The sequence below is a fragment of the Ooceraea biroi genome, chromosome 8 (assembly GCF_003672135.1).
Source record: "Ooceraea biroi isolate clonal line C1 chromosome 8, Obir_v5.4, whole genome shotgun sequence".
Classification (NCBI taxonomy): Eukaryota; Metazoa; Arthropoda; class Insecta; order Hymenoptera; family Formicidae; genus Ooceraea; species Ooceraea biroi.
Genome location: NC_039513.1, coordinates 9,085,272 through 9,101,605, shown reverse-complemented (window position 1 = coordinate 9,101,605; position 16,334 = coordinate 9,085,272). Strand labels below are relative to the sequence as shown.

Here is a 16,334-nt window from a genome sequence, read left to right as displayed (position 1 = left end):
CCGTCAATCGAGAAATTCGCTCTCTCTCTCTCTCTCTCCTTCGTTTACCCTAACCTCCTCCGTTTTGTCCTCCGTCCTTTTCCGTGTATCGTTCACTCTCTTCTTCGCGGCTACACGCGGCAAAAAACACACCTCACGAAGTGGCGAGACTGACCGGCCCGCCCCGTCTGCGGATATCTTCGTGTGTCTCATGAGGTATATCCATCCTACTCCCTCTTGCCCGTCTCTCTTGCTTACTGCGTCGATTCGGCAGTGGCGGACCGCCGCGCGAGCGCGTGAGGCATCAGCGCCCGGAAATCTCGGGGCGACTCGCAACGCGAAAATTCGATATTTTTGTTTCCGAACAGTAGACACCGAAAATAACGGGACGTTGGACGGTTCCCGAGCCGTCCGAGCCGACACACCGCGCAGCAACGAGTCCAATTTTCGATGTTACGAGTACGAGGAAAAATATTCTCGTGCAGCTTTTCACTTGTTTACAAGTTAGCATTAAACAAGCACCATCACGTGCCCATAATACTCACGGGTAGACACGCATTAGCTTCGAGTCCGAGTTTCTTTGACCTTTTGCGCGATATAGAGAATTCAATACGATTTTGCGTCTAGGAAATTTCGAGACTTTGTGGAAATCTCAGAACTTTATATTTCTACTCAATGCTGTTAATTTTAAAAGTGATAATGCACTCGTTAAGCCTTCAATGCCTTTTTAAATGCAAGCTTTTACCCGTGATGAAAAGTATCGAAAGCAATTCGCCCGACTTCTTTAATCCGGCACTGCACTTCGGTCGGTTTCTTTTGCTTTCTGCTATTGCGCTCTGTCGCGCTCCATCCTCCGCGCAAAACGATTTCCCTCTCCTTCGCTCTCGCGTTACCGGTGACCAATGACTCTGACGTACCGAATGATCGCGCCACCTGCGCGCGCATGTTCTTCCCTCCCATCCGCTCTCATCTTATTTTGCGAACTGGCGCCTGTCCTTGTCGCACCGGCATTAAAATGCACACACTCGAAAGTCTTTTTCACGCACATCATACGCGCGCGTGAACTGCCGAGTACATACGTATATGTGTGTGTAGTATGCACGTATTACGTATGCACATCAGTGCGATTATGTGATGTGACCCAACTTAACCTATATTCTCTCTCACTTCTGTCGGAACGTCGTATGAGAAACGCCCGCGCGGCGGTCTAAAATTTCTCGCGATCGCGTTTTATGCATTGTTACTTCGCGGCACAAGTGTAGTGTGCAAACAGGTTTTGCGTAGGGATTGTAGCAAAATCTTGTTAATTATCATTCAAGAGCATTTTTTATCATTTCTTGTTTTCGCATGCGAATTCTAATATTTAACTGTCCAAGAGAGTACTTGATTTTATAAAAACGTATCATTATATTATATAAATTGTAATACATTATAATACATGTATATTCATGTTTGAGAGCTAAAATATATTAATTATGTACAAATATTACAATCTTAATAATTATTCATCAGTCGAATCAGCTGAAGTAGTCCACATCAATATATCCGATCCGTTGGAAGCTAAGAAGCAATTCTTCTGTGGATGAACACTTATGGATACGGTAGGATGTTTGGTTGGCTTAAATCCCGACAGTTTTGCGACGACTTTTTGAGACACGAGATCCCAAATCCATAACTTTCCGTCCGCCGAACCCGAAAGGATCTTCGAATCGTGATAATCCACGCTTGATTCCAAGCACAGGTCTTTCCCAGTATGTCCCGTGAATTCACCAAGCAGCTCCCCAGAATCTTTGTCAATCAATCTGACCACGTCGTCCGCACAACTGACGACCAGACACTGGCCATCTCTTGTAAAACTAGCACACGTGACTGCATCTGTATGCAGGCATATAAATCAGAAATAAATAAAAAATAGTCTTTTTTTATTACGAATAAATAATTGCAAAAGAAAGGAGAGTTTTGTATCGCCACGAAAGACAAAAAATCTATTTTATTTTTATCTTAATTTTGTATTTCTACTCAATAAAATTATGCTAATTGCATATGCACCATATTATCTCGTTACACTTTGTTATACGTGTACTTACCTCCCACGTAATCAGCACAGAGCTCTCCTACACGTATATCGTAAGTACGTACTTTGCCATCGAAAGAAGCGGACAAGATTTCATGATCTGAAACTCTCACGCTCGAGATGGAATCTTTAGCGTCGCTCAAGCATTGTACAGCTTCTTGCGATTTGGAACGTCCGTCCCAGCACATGACACTGTTATCACGTGAGCCAGAGACTATCATTGAGGATTCTTCGTTGAACCTGCAGTTTTGAGAAGAAACATAAAGATTAGTTTAATTAATTTAGCCAACAAAAACTTGTTTCTTGAATATTACAAAGACATTTTATCACAAATATGAGAGGGATATATAAACTAATATAAAATAATATTAAAATAAACTATAAAATATAAATATAAAACAATATTTAACACAGTTCATCACTGATTTACCTTACTGTTGTAACTGGACCTGCATGTCCCCTAAAGCGACGTACAGGTAGGCCCGTTGCTACATCCCAGAGAATTACAGACTTGTCTAATCCGCAAGATGCAATTTGACTGCTGTCACAGGACGCGGAGGCATCCATCACTTCGTCGCCGTGTCCGCCATAAGTTTTCAAGGAAACTGCCTTGTAAGGATTCCATAGCTTCAATTTTCTGTCTGACCCACAGGTTACGCAGTAAGAACCATCGACTGAAACACATAAAATATAATTTATATATAACACAGTCTATATAAAAACACATTGTACTTACAATTTAATATCTTTCTTACCACTGAATCGTACGGATCTGACGGCTCCTTGTTTGCAATCAATTTCTTTCATAAATTTGTATTTGATATCCATTATTTGTGCAAAAGCAAATTGGATAGCAAAATGTCTCTTTTAATTTTATTAAAACAATTATTAGACGCTCTCTTTATTATTTGTACAGTTACAAGTCATAGAAGTATTTTATATTTGTCATGTTATCCCAGCACATCCATGTTTTCAACATAACAACTGTTGAGTAAAGACATTATCTTAAAAGTGATCTTAAGATATGTGGTAGCCAATGAGATAGTTGCATTGGTATTTTTAGAATGTCCGCTACGAGTCTCCACTGTTTCTTATGGAAAATGAGGTAGGCACTGGATAATTTACTATCGCGCTCGTTCTTGATGGCGAAGCACATGTTTCATGGCACATGTATTTAAGGTTATGTACTACAGAAAAAGAAAAACGAGTATAAAGTAAATCACATTAAGGAAGGAATTTATTGTTAAACGCTATGTCTAAACGTCCAGAACATTTAGCACCACCTGAGGTGGTAAGTTATAAATTAATTAATTTGTGATTCTTGTTTATTTTCTAAAACTAATGATTAAAATTCAAGCGAGAAGAATCTAATTTTGCATGTTAGTGTGTATGTCAAATGAAAAGATTAATATTGCATTTCTTCTTTGTGTTTCCAGTATTATGATGAAAGAGAAGCCAAAAAATATACACAGAGGTACGTCTTTACATAATCGCCTTTATGTACAATTTTATCAATTGATTCCTCTTAGAAAAAAATATGTGCAGCTCTCGGATGATGGATATCCAAGAAGAGATGTGCAGGCGTGCTATAGAACTTCTTCTGTTACCTGAAGATCAGAGTTGTTTACTTTTGGATATTGGTTGTGGCTCTGGTCTTAGTGGTGGTGTATTGGAGGAAGAAGGACACATGTGGATAGGTGTTGACATCTCTCCAGCTATGCTTAGTAAGTATTCTGACTGTAGCGCAACTATATTTTAACTTTCTTCTTTCATAATTAGATTTAATATATATATATATATATATATATATATTCGTAAAGTCACGATTGAGTATTTACTTTCCAGATGTAGCTGCTGAAAGAGAAACAAGTGGTAACTTAATCCTGGGGGATATGGGTCAAGGGATGCCATTCAGGGCTGGTGTATTTGACGGCGCTGTTAGCATCTCCGCGCTGCAATGGTTGTGTTACGCCAACCAAAAATCGCATAATCCTACAAAACGTTTATACCAATTCTTCTCGACATTGTTCGCATGCTTATCGAGGAGCGCGAGAGCGGTGTTACAATTTTATCCGGAGAACAGTGAACAGATCGATTTGATTACCACGCAGGCCATGAAAGCTGGTTTCTTCGGCGGTGTAGTCATAGATTTTCCGAACAGTACAAAAGCGAAGAAAATGTTCTTGGTACTGATGACCGGAGGCGCTGCTCCACTTCCAAAGGCACTGGGTACAGAAAACGAGGAAAGACAAACTGTTCTTAATTCAAGAAGGTACAAAAATCTCAAGTTTTTGCGATACCTTGTGATTTATCTCATGACGTGCAACTCGAATTGTTACATCTACACTTTAGCTTGTGTAATAATTTTCTAACATTTGTCTGTCCGTTATAGAGAATATATAAAAAAAGCTAGGGGTAAACCGTTAAAGAAAAGCAGAGACTGGATTGTAGAGAAGAAAGAAAGACGACGGCGGCAAGGAAAAGAAGTCAGGGATGATTCCAAGTACACTGGACGAAAAAGAAGCGGACGATTCTAGGATGCATTGTTAAAATATGGATATTGTTAAAACATTTTTAAAATAAAATATTTAATATTTCCTAGAGTAATTTTAATGTGTTCTTGCTACTTTATAAATACTATTTCTAAAATCTAGATAATCTTAATAATCTTTGTCTTTTCGTAGAAAGGTTAGAAGATAAAGAATAAAGCAACGTTTTACATTTTATTTAATTAAATATCATAAATTGTGAAATACTCTTTCTCATGTCATTAGGTAATATTTTTTCGGCTTCCTCATGATTCAACCATTGATATTTTACATTATTATCGTTAATACTTCCATCTACATATTTTGCTAGAAAATAAAATATTTTAGCACCGTAACTTCCTTGCTCACGAAGTTTCTTTGAGTAAGTATATTTATAGAATCCAATAGGTGCGTTTCCATAAAATTTTGCTTTTATCTCTGTACCACATGTATCTTGCAATACTCTTTTAGCAGTCTGCAAAAGTAAAATGGGATGACGTTTTCATCAAAAATTTTCAGTCCTTGTTAAAATATTACAAAAATATAAAATTATTTATATAAAAATGCTATACCTGTCGCATAGTCTCTCCTTCCTTCCGAATACCCTGCGGAGGTATCCAGTAACTCTTATTACCCACTTTTTGTTGTACCAGCAAGAGTAAACTTTGATCCAGTTTACGTTCCAAGGATGACGTTATATTTTGTTCATCAAATTCTAAAAGCATTATTTAGAAATCGGTAATTTTGTATGTTAAAAAAATCATCCATGTACACACATGCAAATCAAATGACCTTTTGTTTTGTGATGTTTTCATAGATAAGAGAAAGAATTCCATAGAATTTTATCATTTTAAGTGCATGCATCTCATAATCATTACTTAAATGTTTCATAAATTTTTGTTTACGAATTCTAATTCGTTAATCAATACATACTTGTAATCCTTGGTGCAAATTTAAAGTTGTTAAATTCTTCCTGACAATTATCTTCAAAGTCCTGTACAGTCTGCAATAAGGGAGAATCCATATCCGCATTGTCATCTACCTTCTTTAACTGTTTTTTTTCTTCCACTTTTAATTCATAATCACATATCATGCTGTTCTCAAGTTCGATTTGCTTCAACAGAGTATAAAATTTTAATTCTATTTCTTGCATCGGTTTTGTTATAATGGGATGACGTTCTAAACAGACAGCACTGTATAAATCCCATGTTTTTACAACTGGGGCAGTGCACAATGTTTGAACATTCTGAGGCTGAATCACGCTGGCACATATCGTATTTCCCTTTTTTGATATGCCTGTGTAAAACATACATCATTGTAATATCAACGCATATGCATCCATGACAGACATGTAAGCGCATACAGCTGATTACATCAATATAATGGAAACATGAGGCAAAGGAAGTGGAATTGTCACTTTCAATCAAGATTTTATAACATCCCATCTTATTGTTGCTTACCTGGTAAAATCTGATTTACATTACACAATGCAAACGATCTTAAACCTTGCTTGAGCATTTCACACCGGTTGTTCAATAACCTAGAACGCAAGCCTGACTAATGGAATATGTAAGAAAGTGTCGAGAAATTGATTTATTGTTACTTTATTCTGTACTACGCAAAACTCTGCATTAATAATTAATATTACAAAGCTTTGCGTCTGAATCGTGCCAAAAAATCTCAAAACGGACTTAAATTAACTTGGTAGGTTAGAAAACACTCGGTCAAATCACAGTTACCTTCAGTGCAACCAAAATTGATCGATAGTATCGAAATTGGTTTTATGGATTGTAGATATGCTATTAGTATTTTTGAGTTCTTAATAATGCGATATGTAAAAAGATGGCACTAATACATTACAATGATTTTCTATTATGTCTTTTTAATCTTAACAATCTTATTTATAATAAACTTTAATGTATAATAATCGAAGTAAATATGTCTAACTGCAAAGAAATAATATTGGGTCATTAAGTATGAAACTTTACAAATAGAACATAAACTTTTGCATTTTTTGGCACATGGACATGATTTATTTTCAATCGAAGTATGCGCCCATGTTATCTACACACTTCTGCCATTTTAGTGGTAGTTGGTCTATGCCTCTACTATAGAAGCCAGGAGTACGGGAATCGATGAGGTCGCGGAAGGCTGTTTCGACTGCCTGTTGAGAATTGAACAATTTTCCCACCAACAAGTTGTCCAAATTCCGGAAGAAGTGATAGTCGGTAGGTGATAGATCTGGTGAATATGGTGGATGACGGAGAGTTTGCAATTCCAACTCCCGTAGCTTTGCCACGGTCAGTCGTGCAGTGTGCGGTCGAGCATCATCATGCAACAGGATTGGCATTGACCGATTGACCAATTTCGGTTGTTTAATAGCAAGTTGTTGCATCATTTCGTCCAGTTGCTTGCAATATACTTCAGCCGTTATCGATGTACGAGGTTTCATAAAGTTGTAGTAGATAACACCTGACCTGGACCACCAAACAGTCACCATAAGCTTCTTCTGTGTAATGTTGGGTTTCGCGCGATGTCTCGGTGGTTCATCAGCGTTCAACCACTGATGTGAGCGTTTACGATTGTCGTAGAGTATCCACTTTTCATCGCAGGTCACAATTCGATTAAAAAAAGATTCATTTTTGTGACGGGAAAGCAAAGAAAGGGAAGCCTCTAGACGTTGCGCCTGCTGCGCATCGGTCAATTCGTGCGGGACCCATTTGTCCAACTTCTTTATCTTACCAATTGCAGCTAAATGAACCAATATGGTGGGTATGGAAACATTGAATATCGATGCCAATTCTCGTGTACTTTGAGATGGATCGGACTCTACTACGGCTCTCAAGTGATCATTGTTCACCTTCGTCTTTGGTCTTCCACGTGGCTCATTAGCGAGGCTGAAATCTCCATCTCTGAAGTTTTTGAACCAATTGCCCACCGTTGCTTTAGTAGTTGAACCTTCACCAAATACAGCGTTGATATTACGAGCTGTCTCCGACACTGTGGTTCCACGGCGGAACTCATATTCATAAATCACACGAATTTTGGACTTTTCCATAGTTCTATAAAAAAGAATCCACCAATAAAACTAATGAAGATATTTGAACAAACAAATATGACATTTGAAGAGCGAACATACATCTGTCACACTAACCTAACCTGATACTGACGTCTGGCGCCAAATTTGAGATAACAAATGTTAAAGATGACGCTTTTACATTTGTAAAGTTTCATACTTAATGACCCAATATATGTACATACATATATTATTTAAAGCAAAATATACATGCAACAAAGAGTAGGTAATAAGATTCGAGTTACTGGATACCTTCGCAAAGTATTCGAAAGGAAGGAGGGACTATGAGACAAGTATAGCATTTTTATATAAATAATTTTATATATTTTTGTAATATTTTAACAAAGACTGAAAATGTTTGATGAAAACGTTGTCCTTCCATTTTACTTTTAGAAAAAGTAATATCCTGTTTATAAAATGTATACGCTTTCGGTAAATTAAATAAATGTGATATAATAATCCGCCAAATTCAGCTTTCATTTATATTTTTCAAATATTATTACATTTATAATACATTTCATATCTTCGCAACATATTTAACGTTAATTAGGACAAATAATAATTTCCACAAAGTGACACGATAATTACTAATATTAGTGATAAATAAAAGAAATTAATAACATAATAATAGATTTAGAGAAAATGCAAATAAGTTTGATAATTCATAAACTAATTAATAGAAAACGACAACTTGTCTTTATTCGATCTTATCTGCGTTCATTTTTCTGGCACTACGAAGTGTAACGGGAAGTGACGTGAAACCTCCAAACAGGTGAGTGAGTACGGGAGGGCACGAATGATAAACGTCGGGGTTGCAGGAGACCGATAGAGGATACGGGCGTCGGATGGTGTTGGATCTCTTGACGGGTGCATCGATGTCCACTGGCTCCCAAGGGAAATCCACTTCATGATGGGAATCCCATTATTTCCCGAGCGATATAAAAGTAGGTAGTCCAGTCGTCCACGTGCTGTCCAGTTGAGGCTATTCCGACGGCCGTCCTCCATCCTCCCGCGCCACATTGAGGCTCTCTTTTTCTCCATTTCTCTCTCTCTTCCTCTTCACTTTTTTGTTGTCTGCGTCCTCTCTTTGCCTCTTTTTGTCGCTTTACCGCTTCCTTTCCTCTTATATCGTTATCATTGTCTCCTCTCGTTCGCTCTTAGATCTCGCTGTTCTTCGTCTATTCGCCATCCACTTGATTTCGAGCCTGTCTCTTGAAAGCGACGCTCTAATACGGAAGCCGTTCTTGCTTCAGATTAATACTATACATCGCCATTACGCGATTGACTAAGATCGACTTCGGATGCGCAACTAAACAAATTTCTCCTGATCTTGAAATGTTGTGTGAAACTTCGTGCACGCATCGTGCAGCTTGGCGAGATAAAACTTGAAATTAGGAGTCTTTTTTAGCGCATTGAAAAAAAAGATCATATTGCAATTATATTTTGAATGATTAGTTTAACGTTTTTCGAAAAACTTATATATAATTCTTGTCACCGATGCAACGCGACGCGAACTTCAATTTTTACAGATTGTAATAAGTAAATCATGTTTGATAAGTTGATAAAATCAGAACATTGGATGCGTAGATTTCGCGAAGATGACGTCGTTGAATGCCGCCTCGTTTCAATTGAGTGCGCGTTCGGCTGAAGCGACGGACGGTGGAATCCACGTCGGAGGAGAGGCTTGATAAAGAATTCCATCCCGTGGCCCTGGAACGGTCGTGCAAGGTGCGGGCAGTATAAAATAAATATGTGAGACGCACAGGGGGGGTGGCACTCCAGAAAAGATGGACGCCTAGAGAGGGCGTGAATGCTCGGCACTGCCTTCGTAGTGGGAGAGGAGTGGAGAACGGGCTAGGTTGGGTGGACCATGCGGAGATATCGGGTGCAGGACTCACGTGTGTGCTGCTGGGTAATTGATTTCTTTGATACCACCCGCGCGCCAAAGGAACATTGTAGATGCTTGCCTCTGCGTACGTATGTAGAGCCCTCGTAGGAAGGGACGAGCGCCACCCTTCCCTCCCCCTTCCCCCTATTCCTCTTCCCGGTCCATCTCACCCTCGCTCTCTTTCTCTCACCGTCTCGCTTCCCGTAGTAGCCAAGGGTGGATAAAGGGAGGCGAGTCCTCCCCGGGATATAGAATGTAAGAAGGGGGTAGAATCGAGGACGGATCTACCGTCTTTCGGATCGATGGATATCTATCTGCACGCCGGACAGGGCCCTCTCCACCCTATCCCTCCCGTCTTCCTCCCCGAGGATGACCAATAACAAACACCGTCGCTTCTCTCCCTCTAATGGAGTTTTTACCGATAAAAAATTCACTCCCTTTTCTCCTTTTTCCCGCGGACGGGGTTTCCACGCTCCTCCGTCTCTACCCTTGTCCTACTACCACCATCGGACATCTACGCCCGCACACTCGCCCGGCTGACAGACCACGGCCACCCTCTAGCACCACCTTTCAAGCGCTGCCTATGGAACGACGCTTTCTTCGCGACGCCTCCGAGTTACGACACGGCCGTCACATTTGACTAGGGAAGCTGCATGTATCGTAACAAGATAAAATATCCGAGATGGAAGATGCTCACGTTATCACTCTGAGACATAGTGCTTCACGGAGAGTATTATTATTAAATTATTATTAAATTACAGTAAATGCGGTTTCACATTAAATGAAAAATATACTATAGCAGTGTGTTCAAGTACTTTGTACTTTACCGCGTTACGTTGTGACTATTTGCACATGATTTTCTCGATAAAATTCTATGTAAAAAGGAATCTAGACGAAACAGTCTTTAAAAATGGGAATAGATATTGACATACATGAAGAACAGGTGATTCTGAGATTGTCGTTTGGTAAAATATGCAAAGTGACAGGCAGATGTTGGGAGACTAGGCAGTTTGTGGTCATTGAACGATGGCAATGGGAGCTCGATTGGCTTAGTTCGGCTAACACGGACCAGGAATTCGAGTTCTATCGTGCTGATAGTATGTATCGATTGTTCCGCGATGTAATGCGAGCCATGCACATATGAGACCATGCGGGTGTCGAATATACGAGTTTCCTTTTATTATAATCGTATGTAGATATTTGCTTTCTCTCGGGTTCATCTAAGGGTTCATCTGAGTAGAAGCTTGCTTAAACTAGATCATTCTTATGATATTTAATTATCAACAAATGTTTCTCACTGTATGTTAAAATGTATACAAAGACATTAACTACAATTCTGGAATTTTTATTATTTATTGAAACATTGATACATAATAAATCTGATTAATATTTATCTACTTTACATATATTATTTTTTGATAATTCTTTTTTTGTTGCAATACATAAATAATAATGTGAGTAGACATGCGTGTTTTGTATCATAAAGCGATTATATAAAATCGATGCAATCACGGTATATTCATTGGACGTGAAAGCGGAATCATACTTCATCATATACATGTATAAAACTTCATGTAGAAAAGGTGAGACAGTGAAATAAAATAACGAGAAGGAAGCTGTCGTCCGCGTCGCCGTCATCCGTACGGATGTCCAGCGAGACGAAGAAGGTCCACGCTCGAAGAAGGTCGACAAACGAGTAGCGTCGGCGCTGCCCTTGCAAGCTTCCTCGTGTATTGATCCTCATAATTTGGGCGGGGGTGGAGGGTGGCTGGGAGACGGCGGGGAGATGGCGGCAGAGCGGTCGGCACTAGAAGGGGAAGCGGCGGCAGCGGAGAGGTGAGTGGTTGTGAGGGGGGAGGGTTTCGAGCCCCACCTCACCAACCGAGAAACGTATGCGTCGTGGCATAGAACATGGCTCAGGGGGTGGCTGGAAGAGCGGAAGAAAGGAAGGAGCGAAGGAGGCAGAGTAGGGTGCACCCGCGACCAATAATAAACCGGCCGCGTTATGATAATGTCATATCATAGCGTCGCGGCGATATCGGTACGCGTTATGATTGGATCCGCGAATCTCCCAATGGGATCGCGCGGAGCGAGTCTTCTTGTTCATATTCATACGGGATCCTGTCTCTGCGTTCCGCATGTTGCGCAGCATCTGGGCACTTCTCCGTTTGCTACCAGATTGACGGATATTCCGAAGAAGGCGGATCGTAGAATTGAATATATATGTATCTCATTTTGACGTGGATGAAAAAGGATTTAGACAGGGTTGTAAGAGATTTTATTCGACGGTATTATGTGTTATTTATAATTTCGATATTCTTAACGCGCATCGATTACTTACAAATAATGTTATTTCTTGTACTTGTTATAATAACGGTTTCTAATATATGTATTATCGAGTTTTACATTAGGGTATTGGTACGTATTAATATATAGTTAATAATATATAAACTAAAGTAGAGGGGCACGAGTACCTTTTATTTATTATTTTATTTATATGTATCAAATACGGATTTCCCTCATATGTTTAAGAGACTGATATCCACATTCAAATTTTACGTAATTTCAATAGAAACGAGCACTTTCTAAACTTATAAGCATTCGTGCCTTCCTGCTTTTCTCATTTCGAGATTACGCGAGGCGTTTCATCGACACATTTGCCGTGATGCACAACAAGCATAGCGACTGTGTGGACGTGGGTTTGTACATGTGTATGAGTGTGCACAGCGCAGCGTCCTGAGTTGCTCTCCTTTACATCGATATTTCTTTCCCCGCGATAAAATTCAACCTTTCAGCCGACCAGTGTTTTACGGCCAATAGGAGGCCAGGAGGAGAATCGCCCGAATAGCGCAATACACGTAGGTATGGCGTTTTATTGGCGGTGGAAATGGGTTCGTATATAGCTTTCGGAGTATGGTATCGGAGGATATTGATCCTCGCGTCCGTCAAGCAGTGTGATGGTCTTCGAGTCTTCCCTGCTCCTGTGCTCCCCGTTGCTTTCCTTCGAGTCGGCGACTCTTTGGGGACAGCAGAACTAGCCTTTTGGGAACAGAAATATCTCTGTTCACGCTCCGTTCGCATCTCTATTACGTTATTGCATACAAATTATGAATATTTACGTCGTAATGATAGTGCGCTCGTTTATGATTAACACCCTCATCTTGTACGAACTCCTCTTTTTTTCAGAATGGATAGATGCAAGACTAGGCTTATCGCATCACTGTATTGATATAGGCGAATTAAATCTAAGATTATTAGAGTATTAATATCTAACTTAATACTTTTTTATTCCATAACGTGATTCCGAAATACAGCTAAAGCTCTTTCTCCCCCATCTCTCTCTCTCTCTCTCTCTCTCTCTCTCTCTGTGGGAGTACATTATCGCGCGAATTTTCGATTCCTCTCAGGGAGACTTCTCGTCGGCCCCGGAGCGCAATGAGGAAAGAAGAACATCAGATGGCGAAGAATGGACAGTGGTCTGCAGACCGGCTTGGAAGATTTGCGCGCGCATCTCCCGCGCCCCACCAACGTAGATGGTTTTTTTGAGCCCACCTACAAGAACGTACCACTCCTCCGTGAGAAAGTTCCACCGCGAGAAAGTTCCTGACGCACCGCGAGGATGCTCCTCAGTCTTCTCGTCCTCGTTGCTCTGCCCCGTGGAAAAATTCAATATTAATAACGAGGCGGAGTGAAGAAAAGTCCGCAATGCGCCAAAGGCGCGGCGGATCCGGTATCGCGCGTCGCCATAAACTCCCCCGTGATCTCTCGTGTAGGTGTGAGATCATAATGCCGACCAATGAGTACGCGTGGGCGTGCGGTCCACGGGGGTGAAGTCGATATGATGGATTTATGGATCTAATAAAAAGAGCTCGCGGGATTGGCCCTCGCGGAATATGACGGGCGGGGCTGGCAACAGAGACGGTACACCCCGTTGAATTCAGCCACAACCACCGCCGTTCACCCACCCTCCCGTCCTTTGCCTCCTCATCCACCTACAATCTCCCTCGCGTTCCCCTGCAACGGCCACGAGAAGAGGAGAACGTCCTCTCCCGTCCTCTGATGTTGAGTGGGGATGCAATCTTGATGTATTTCACCTTCTCCTCATCTCTCTCTCTCTCTTCATCTCTCTCTTTCTCTGCAGTTCTATCCTTTTCTCATTTCGCCTTCCTCGGTATCTCTGGCTGTCTCTCATCTTCGTCATTTCCGCATTTCTTTGTTTTTTTCTTACGTTCTCCGAGTTTTTCTGTATTTTAAAAGTTAGACGAGGTACATAAGAATCATACGTGACGCAAGGACATTATTCACTCTACGGTTAGTCTGACACTTTGAACTGAATTCTTTTCAATTTGGAGCATTTTTGTACAAGGTTGAAATGACTCATGACATGACTCATGACTGAACAACAAAAATGTTGATCAGTTATACTATTATTTAAAAGAATAATGCCAGCAGACACGAGAGTGGTCTTATGTATTATTTCAAAGTTTCACAAAGTACATAAGAAAGGTCTCGATGATATTTATTGCATTTTTTATTTTCTTTGTCTTTTTTCAGCAGCAGTTACACGCAGCAGGACTAGCAGCTTTTGAAACTTTTCTGAAAGAACGCTTTCAAAGCCGGGAGAGCCTTGCGGTACCGTGCAATGGCGCAGTCCCTCGTGTCAGCGTATTGCGCTAAGATAAATCTTTAAAAACGGTCGACGCTTACCGGGGGCGTCGGCGGGCATAAGTCAGCCCCTATCTGAAAATATATGGCAAACTCGACGATTTAGAAGTAAACTGTTTACAGCGTGTTACTCCGCGCCGCGGGATATCCGGAGCATACTCATCCCGCGCGCCCCACCTTCTGCCTCACCATGTGATCGTTGAGAAAAGGGTGAATTCCACGTGGCGCACGGAGGTGGAAACGAAGGTAGAAAGGGGGAGGGGGGCTCGAAAGGGGGTAGGATAGGCGGAGGAGTGTGCCGTGAGGCATTTCAGTACGTTATCTAAACGCGTTGAGTTTTCGACTCGGGGTGAGTTTCGGGGGAAGGTTCAGGTGGAAAGGAGCGGAATGGTGGATGAAGAGGCCGGTGGAGGGAGGGTGATCGCGGGCTCGCTGGCATTGCTTAGCCGTTTATTCTTCATAGCAATGGTTTCGAGGGGTTTCTCTCCGCGAGAGGGTGGCTGCTGCGAAAAGGAGGAGGAGGAGGAGGCGGCAGAGGGAGGTGACGGGGAGTGGGGATGAGATCAAGATATAACCACGGAGAGAATTACTTTCAGGCTCCCGGCCGCATTATATCCACGCCGCTTCGGCGGCTGAGCGCGGCGGAGGAACGGCGGGAGAGGGGGAGGGGGGAGAATAACGGGTGAAGGAGGTGAAGGAGGAGGAAGAGAAGGGTGGACCGGTTGGGTTCGGAGCGATAGAAGAGGCAGAGAAGCAGACGAGGTGGGAGAGGGGAGGGGGAGGTATAGCCGAGGAGAGGCTCTTTAATGGCCGGATCTCGGAAATTGTGCGCACATATATCTGCTGGCAGATTTATGAAAGTGCTTTTCTTCTGAAGTGGGGAAAGCTGCCGCCGCCGCCGCCGCCGTCGTTGCCTCCTCTGCCGCCTGCTGTTGCTGCTGCGTTCTGCGTTGCCGCCACCGTCGCAGACGCTGCTGCTGTTGCTGCTGCTGCTGCTACCACTGTCGCTGTTATTGCTACTACCACTGGATTTGGAACAGTGCTGGTAGTGACGGTGACGGCGGCGGTGCGATGGTAGAGGAGAAGGAGGCGGCAGCAGCCAAGGGTGGCAGCGGATGGGCAGAAGGAGAGGGGAAGTATACGTTTTACCCCAACCCGGGATCTTCGAGCCTCGCGCCTCGCCCTCCTCTCTCTCCGAGCCACCTCACCTTTACCGATCGAGGGGAGTCTCTCGCGCTTTCTATCCTCTCCCCCCTTCTCTTTACTCTCGTTCGCCCACCTTCGATGCAAACTTTCCTTCTCGTCCTTTCTTTCGCGATCTTTCTGTCTATCCTGCGTTGCTGTAATTTTCCAGTGGGAGATTTATACGACGTTAAGATATGTGTTGTATACCTTACTGCTACAGTGCGCCGCGCCGCGTTGCTTTGCACTGCGGCCGCGCTGATTTATCGAAATATTTGCCGAGCGATAACGCGCCTGACTGTTGCCGATAAAAGTCGCGGCAACAAGAAAGTTATCTTTGCGAGAACTTTATACAGACAGGGCATGAAAGAGGGGAAATTTTTGCATTATCATCCCGATCTCCTAACTACATCAGCTTCACATGATTATCGCAATGTGCGAAATTGAAAATGTGTTGTCACAAAAATGAAATCTCTTTGTTAGCGTGAATGAAGATTCAAGTCTATCATCGTGAAAAGATCATCGCTCTCGTTACTCATTTTAGATCGTCTTCTCATTATTCTTCCTGTTTCGCTCAAATGTCTCAAACGCAACACTCAATACAGATCAAAATCGTCGTCGGAATAAAGGAAATTCTAGCGTGGCAAAATGGCAATCGCGGTTTCATATCAATGTATTCCTTTCAGTTTTAGTTTGCTTTCTTCGCCATATCACGCGAACATCCCCTTCACCGTATCTATCTTTTTCTTTGTCTCTCGCGATCGAGGAGCGCTCATGCTCCTTGTCAGGATACATCATGAGCCCGAACTCGTATAAGGATAAAACAAAGCTACCACCCCTCGGTTTCATCCCCCATCGGCGCATAAACGGGCCGCTTACCGAGAACTCGGTGCGGCGCAGCGCGCGCGTTGGGGTGGCGGCTTCCTTCGCTTGATTTCTCAA

The 16,334-nt window shown here is 42.1% G+C and overlaps 3 protein-coding genes across 4 annotated transcripts; 1 reads left to right on the top strand and 2 right to left on the bottom strand.

The window, feature by feature from the left end:
* Positions 1–47: 47 nt before the first annotated feature.
* Positions 48–3,013, bottom strand: LOC105275666 (WD repeat domain-containing protein 83). Its single transcript, XM_011332670.3, has 4 exons — positions 2,809–3,013; positions 2,484–2,727; positions 2,067–2,293; positions 48–1,854 (listed from the first exon to the last, which is right to left on the bottom strand). Exons 1-4 carry the CDS (start codon positions 2,879–2,881, stop codon positions 1,481–1,483), a joined length of 918 nt encoding a protein of 305 aa, XP_011330972.2. The 5' UTR covers positions 2,882–3,013; the 3' UTR covers positions 48–1,480.
* Positions 3,014–3,066: 53 nt separating this feature from the next.
* On the top strand, positions 3,067–4,660 carry LOC105275668 (probable 18S rRNA (guanine-N(7))-methyltransferase). Of its 2 annotated transcripts, XM_011332675.2 has the most exons (6): positions 3,067–3,158; positions 3,233–3,344; positions 3,490–3,527; positions 3,599–3,777; positions 3,899–4,325; positions 4,446–4,590. In XM_011332675.2, exons 2-6 carry the CDS (start codon positions 3,306–3,308, stop codon positions 4,588–4,590), a joined length of 828 nt encoding a protein of 275 aa, XP_011330977.1. In that variant the 5' UTR covers positions 3,067–3,158; positions 3,233–3,305. The 2 variants fall into 2 exon arrangements, with proteins under 2 accessions (XP_011330977.1, XP_026827780.1); XM_026971979.1 differs by lacking the exon at positions 3,067–3,158 and having other exon boundaries at positions 3,172–3,344; positions 4,446–4,660.
* A 102-nt stretch (positions 4,661–4,762) lies between these two features.
* Positions 4,763–6,329, bottom strand: LOC105275669 (39S ribosomal protein L46, mitochondrial). Its single transcript, XM_011332676.2, has 4 exons — positions 6,042–6,329; positions 5,515–5,877; positions 5,154–5,296; positions 4,763–5,056 (listed from the first exon to the last, which is right to left on the bottom strand). Exons 1-4 carry the CDS (start codon positions 6,097–6,099, stop codon positions 4,781–4,783), a joined length of 840 nt encoding a protein of 279 aa, XP_011330978.2. The 5' UTR covers positions 6,100–6,329; the 3' UTR covers positions 4,763–4,780.
* Positions 6,330–16,334: the final 10,005 nt, after the last annotated feature.

Excerpts from the sequence above, each read along its gene's own strand:
- LOC105275666 (XM_011332670.3), bottom strand. The coding sequence starts at position 2,881 with ATGGATATCAAATACAAATTTATGAAAGAAATTGATTGCAAACAAGGA. Across the intron at positions 2,294-2,483 it reads GGTCCAGTTACAACAGTAAG|GTTCAACGAAGAATCCTCAA; the intron begins GTAAATCAGTGA and ends TCAAAACTGCAG. Across the intron at positions 1,855-2,066 it reads CTGTGCTGATTACGTGGGAG|ATGCAGTCACGTGTGCTAGT; the intron begins GTAAGTACACGT and ends GCCTGCATACAG.
- LOC105275668 (XM_026971979.1), top strand. The coding sequence starts at position 3,306 with ATGTCTAAACGTCCAGAACATTTAGCACCACCTGAGGTG. Across the intron at positions 3,528-3,598 it reads GCCAAAAAATATACACAGAG|CTCTCGGATGATGGATATCC; the intron begins GTACGTCTTTAC and ends AAATATGTGCAG. Across the intron at positions 3,778-3,898 it reads CATCTCTCCAGCTATGCTTA|ATGTAGCTGCTGAAAGAGAA; the intron begins GTAAGTATTCTG and ends TTTACTTTCCAG.
- LOC105275669 (XM_011332676.2), bottom strand. The coding sequence starts at position 6,099 with ATGCTCAAGCAAGGTTTAAGATCGTTTGCATTGTGTAATGTAAATCAG. Across the intron at positions 5,297-5,514 it reads ATTTGCACCAAGGATTACAA|AATTTGATGAACAAAATATA; the intron begins GTATGTATTGAT and ends TAATGCTTTTAG. Across the intron at positions 5,057-5,153 it reads AAGGAGAGACTATGCGACAG|ACTGCTAAAAGAGTATTGCA; the intron begins GTATAGCATTTT and ends TTACTTTTGCAG.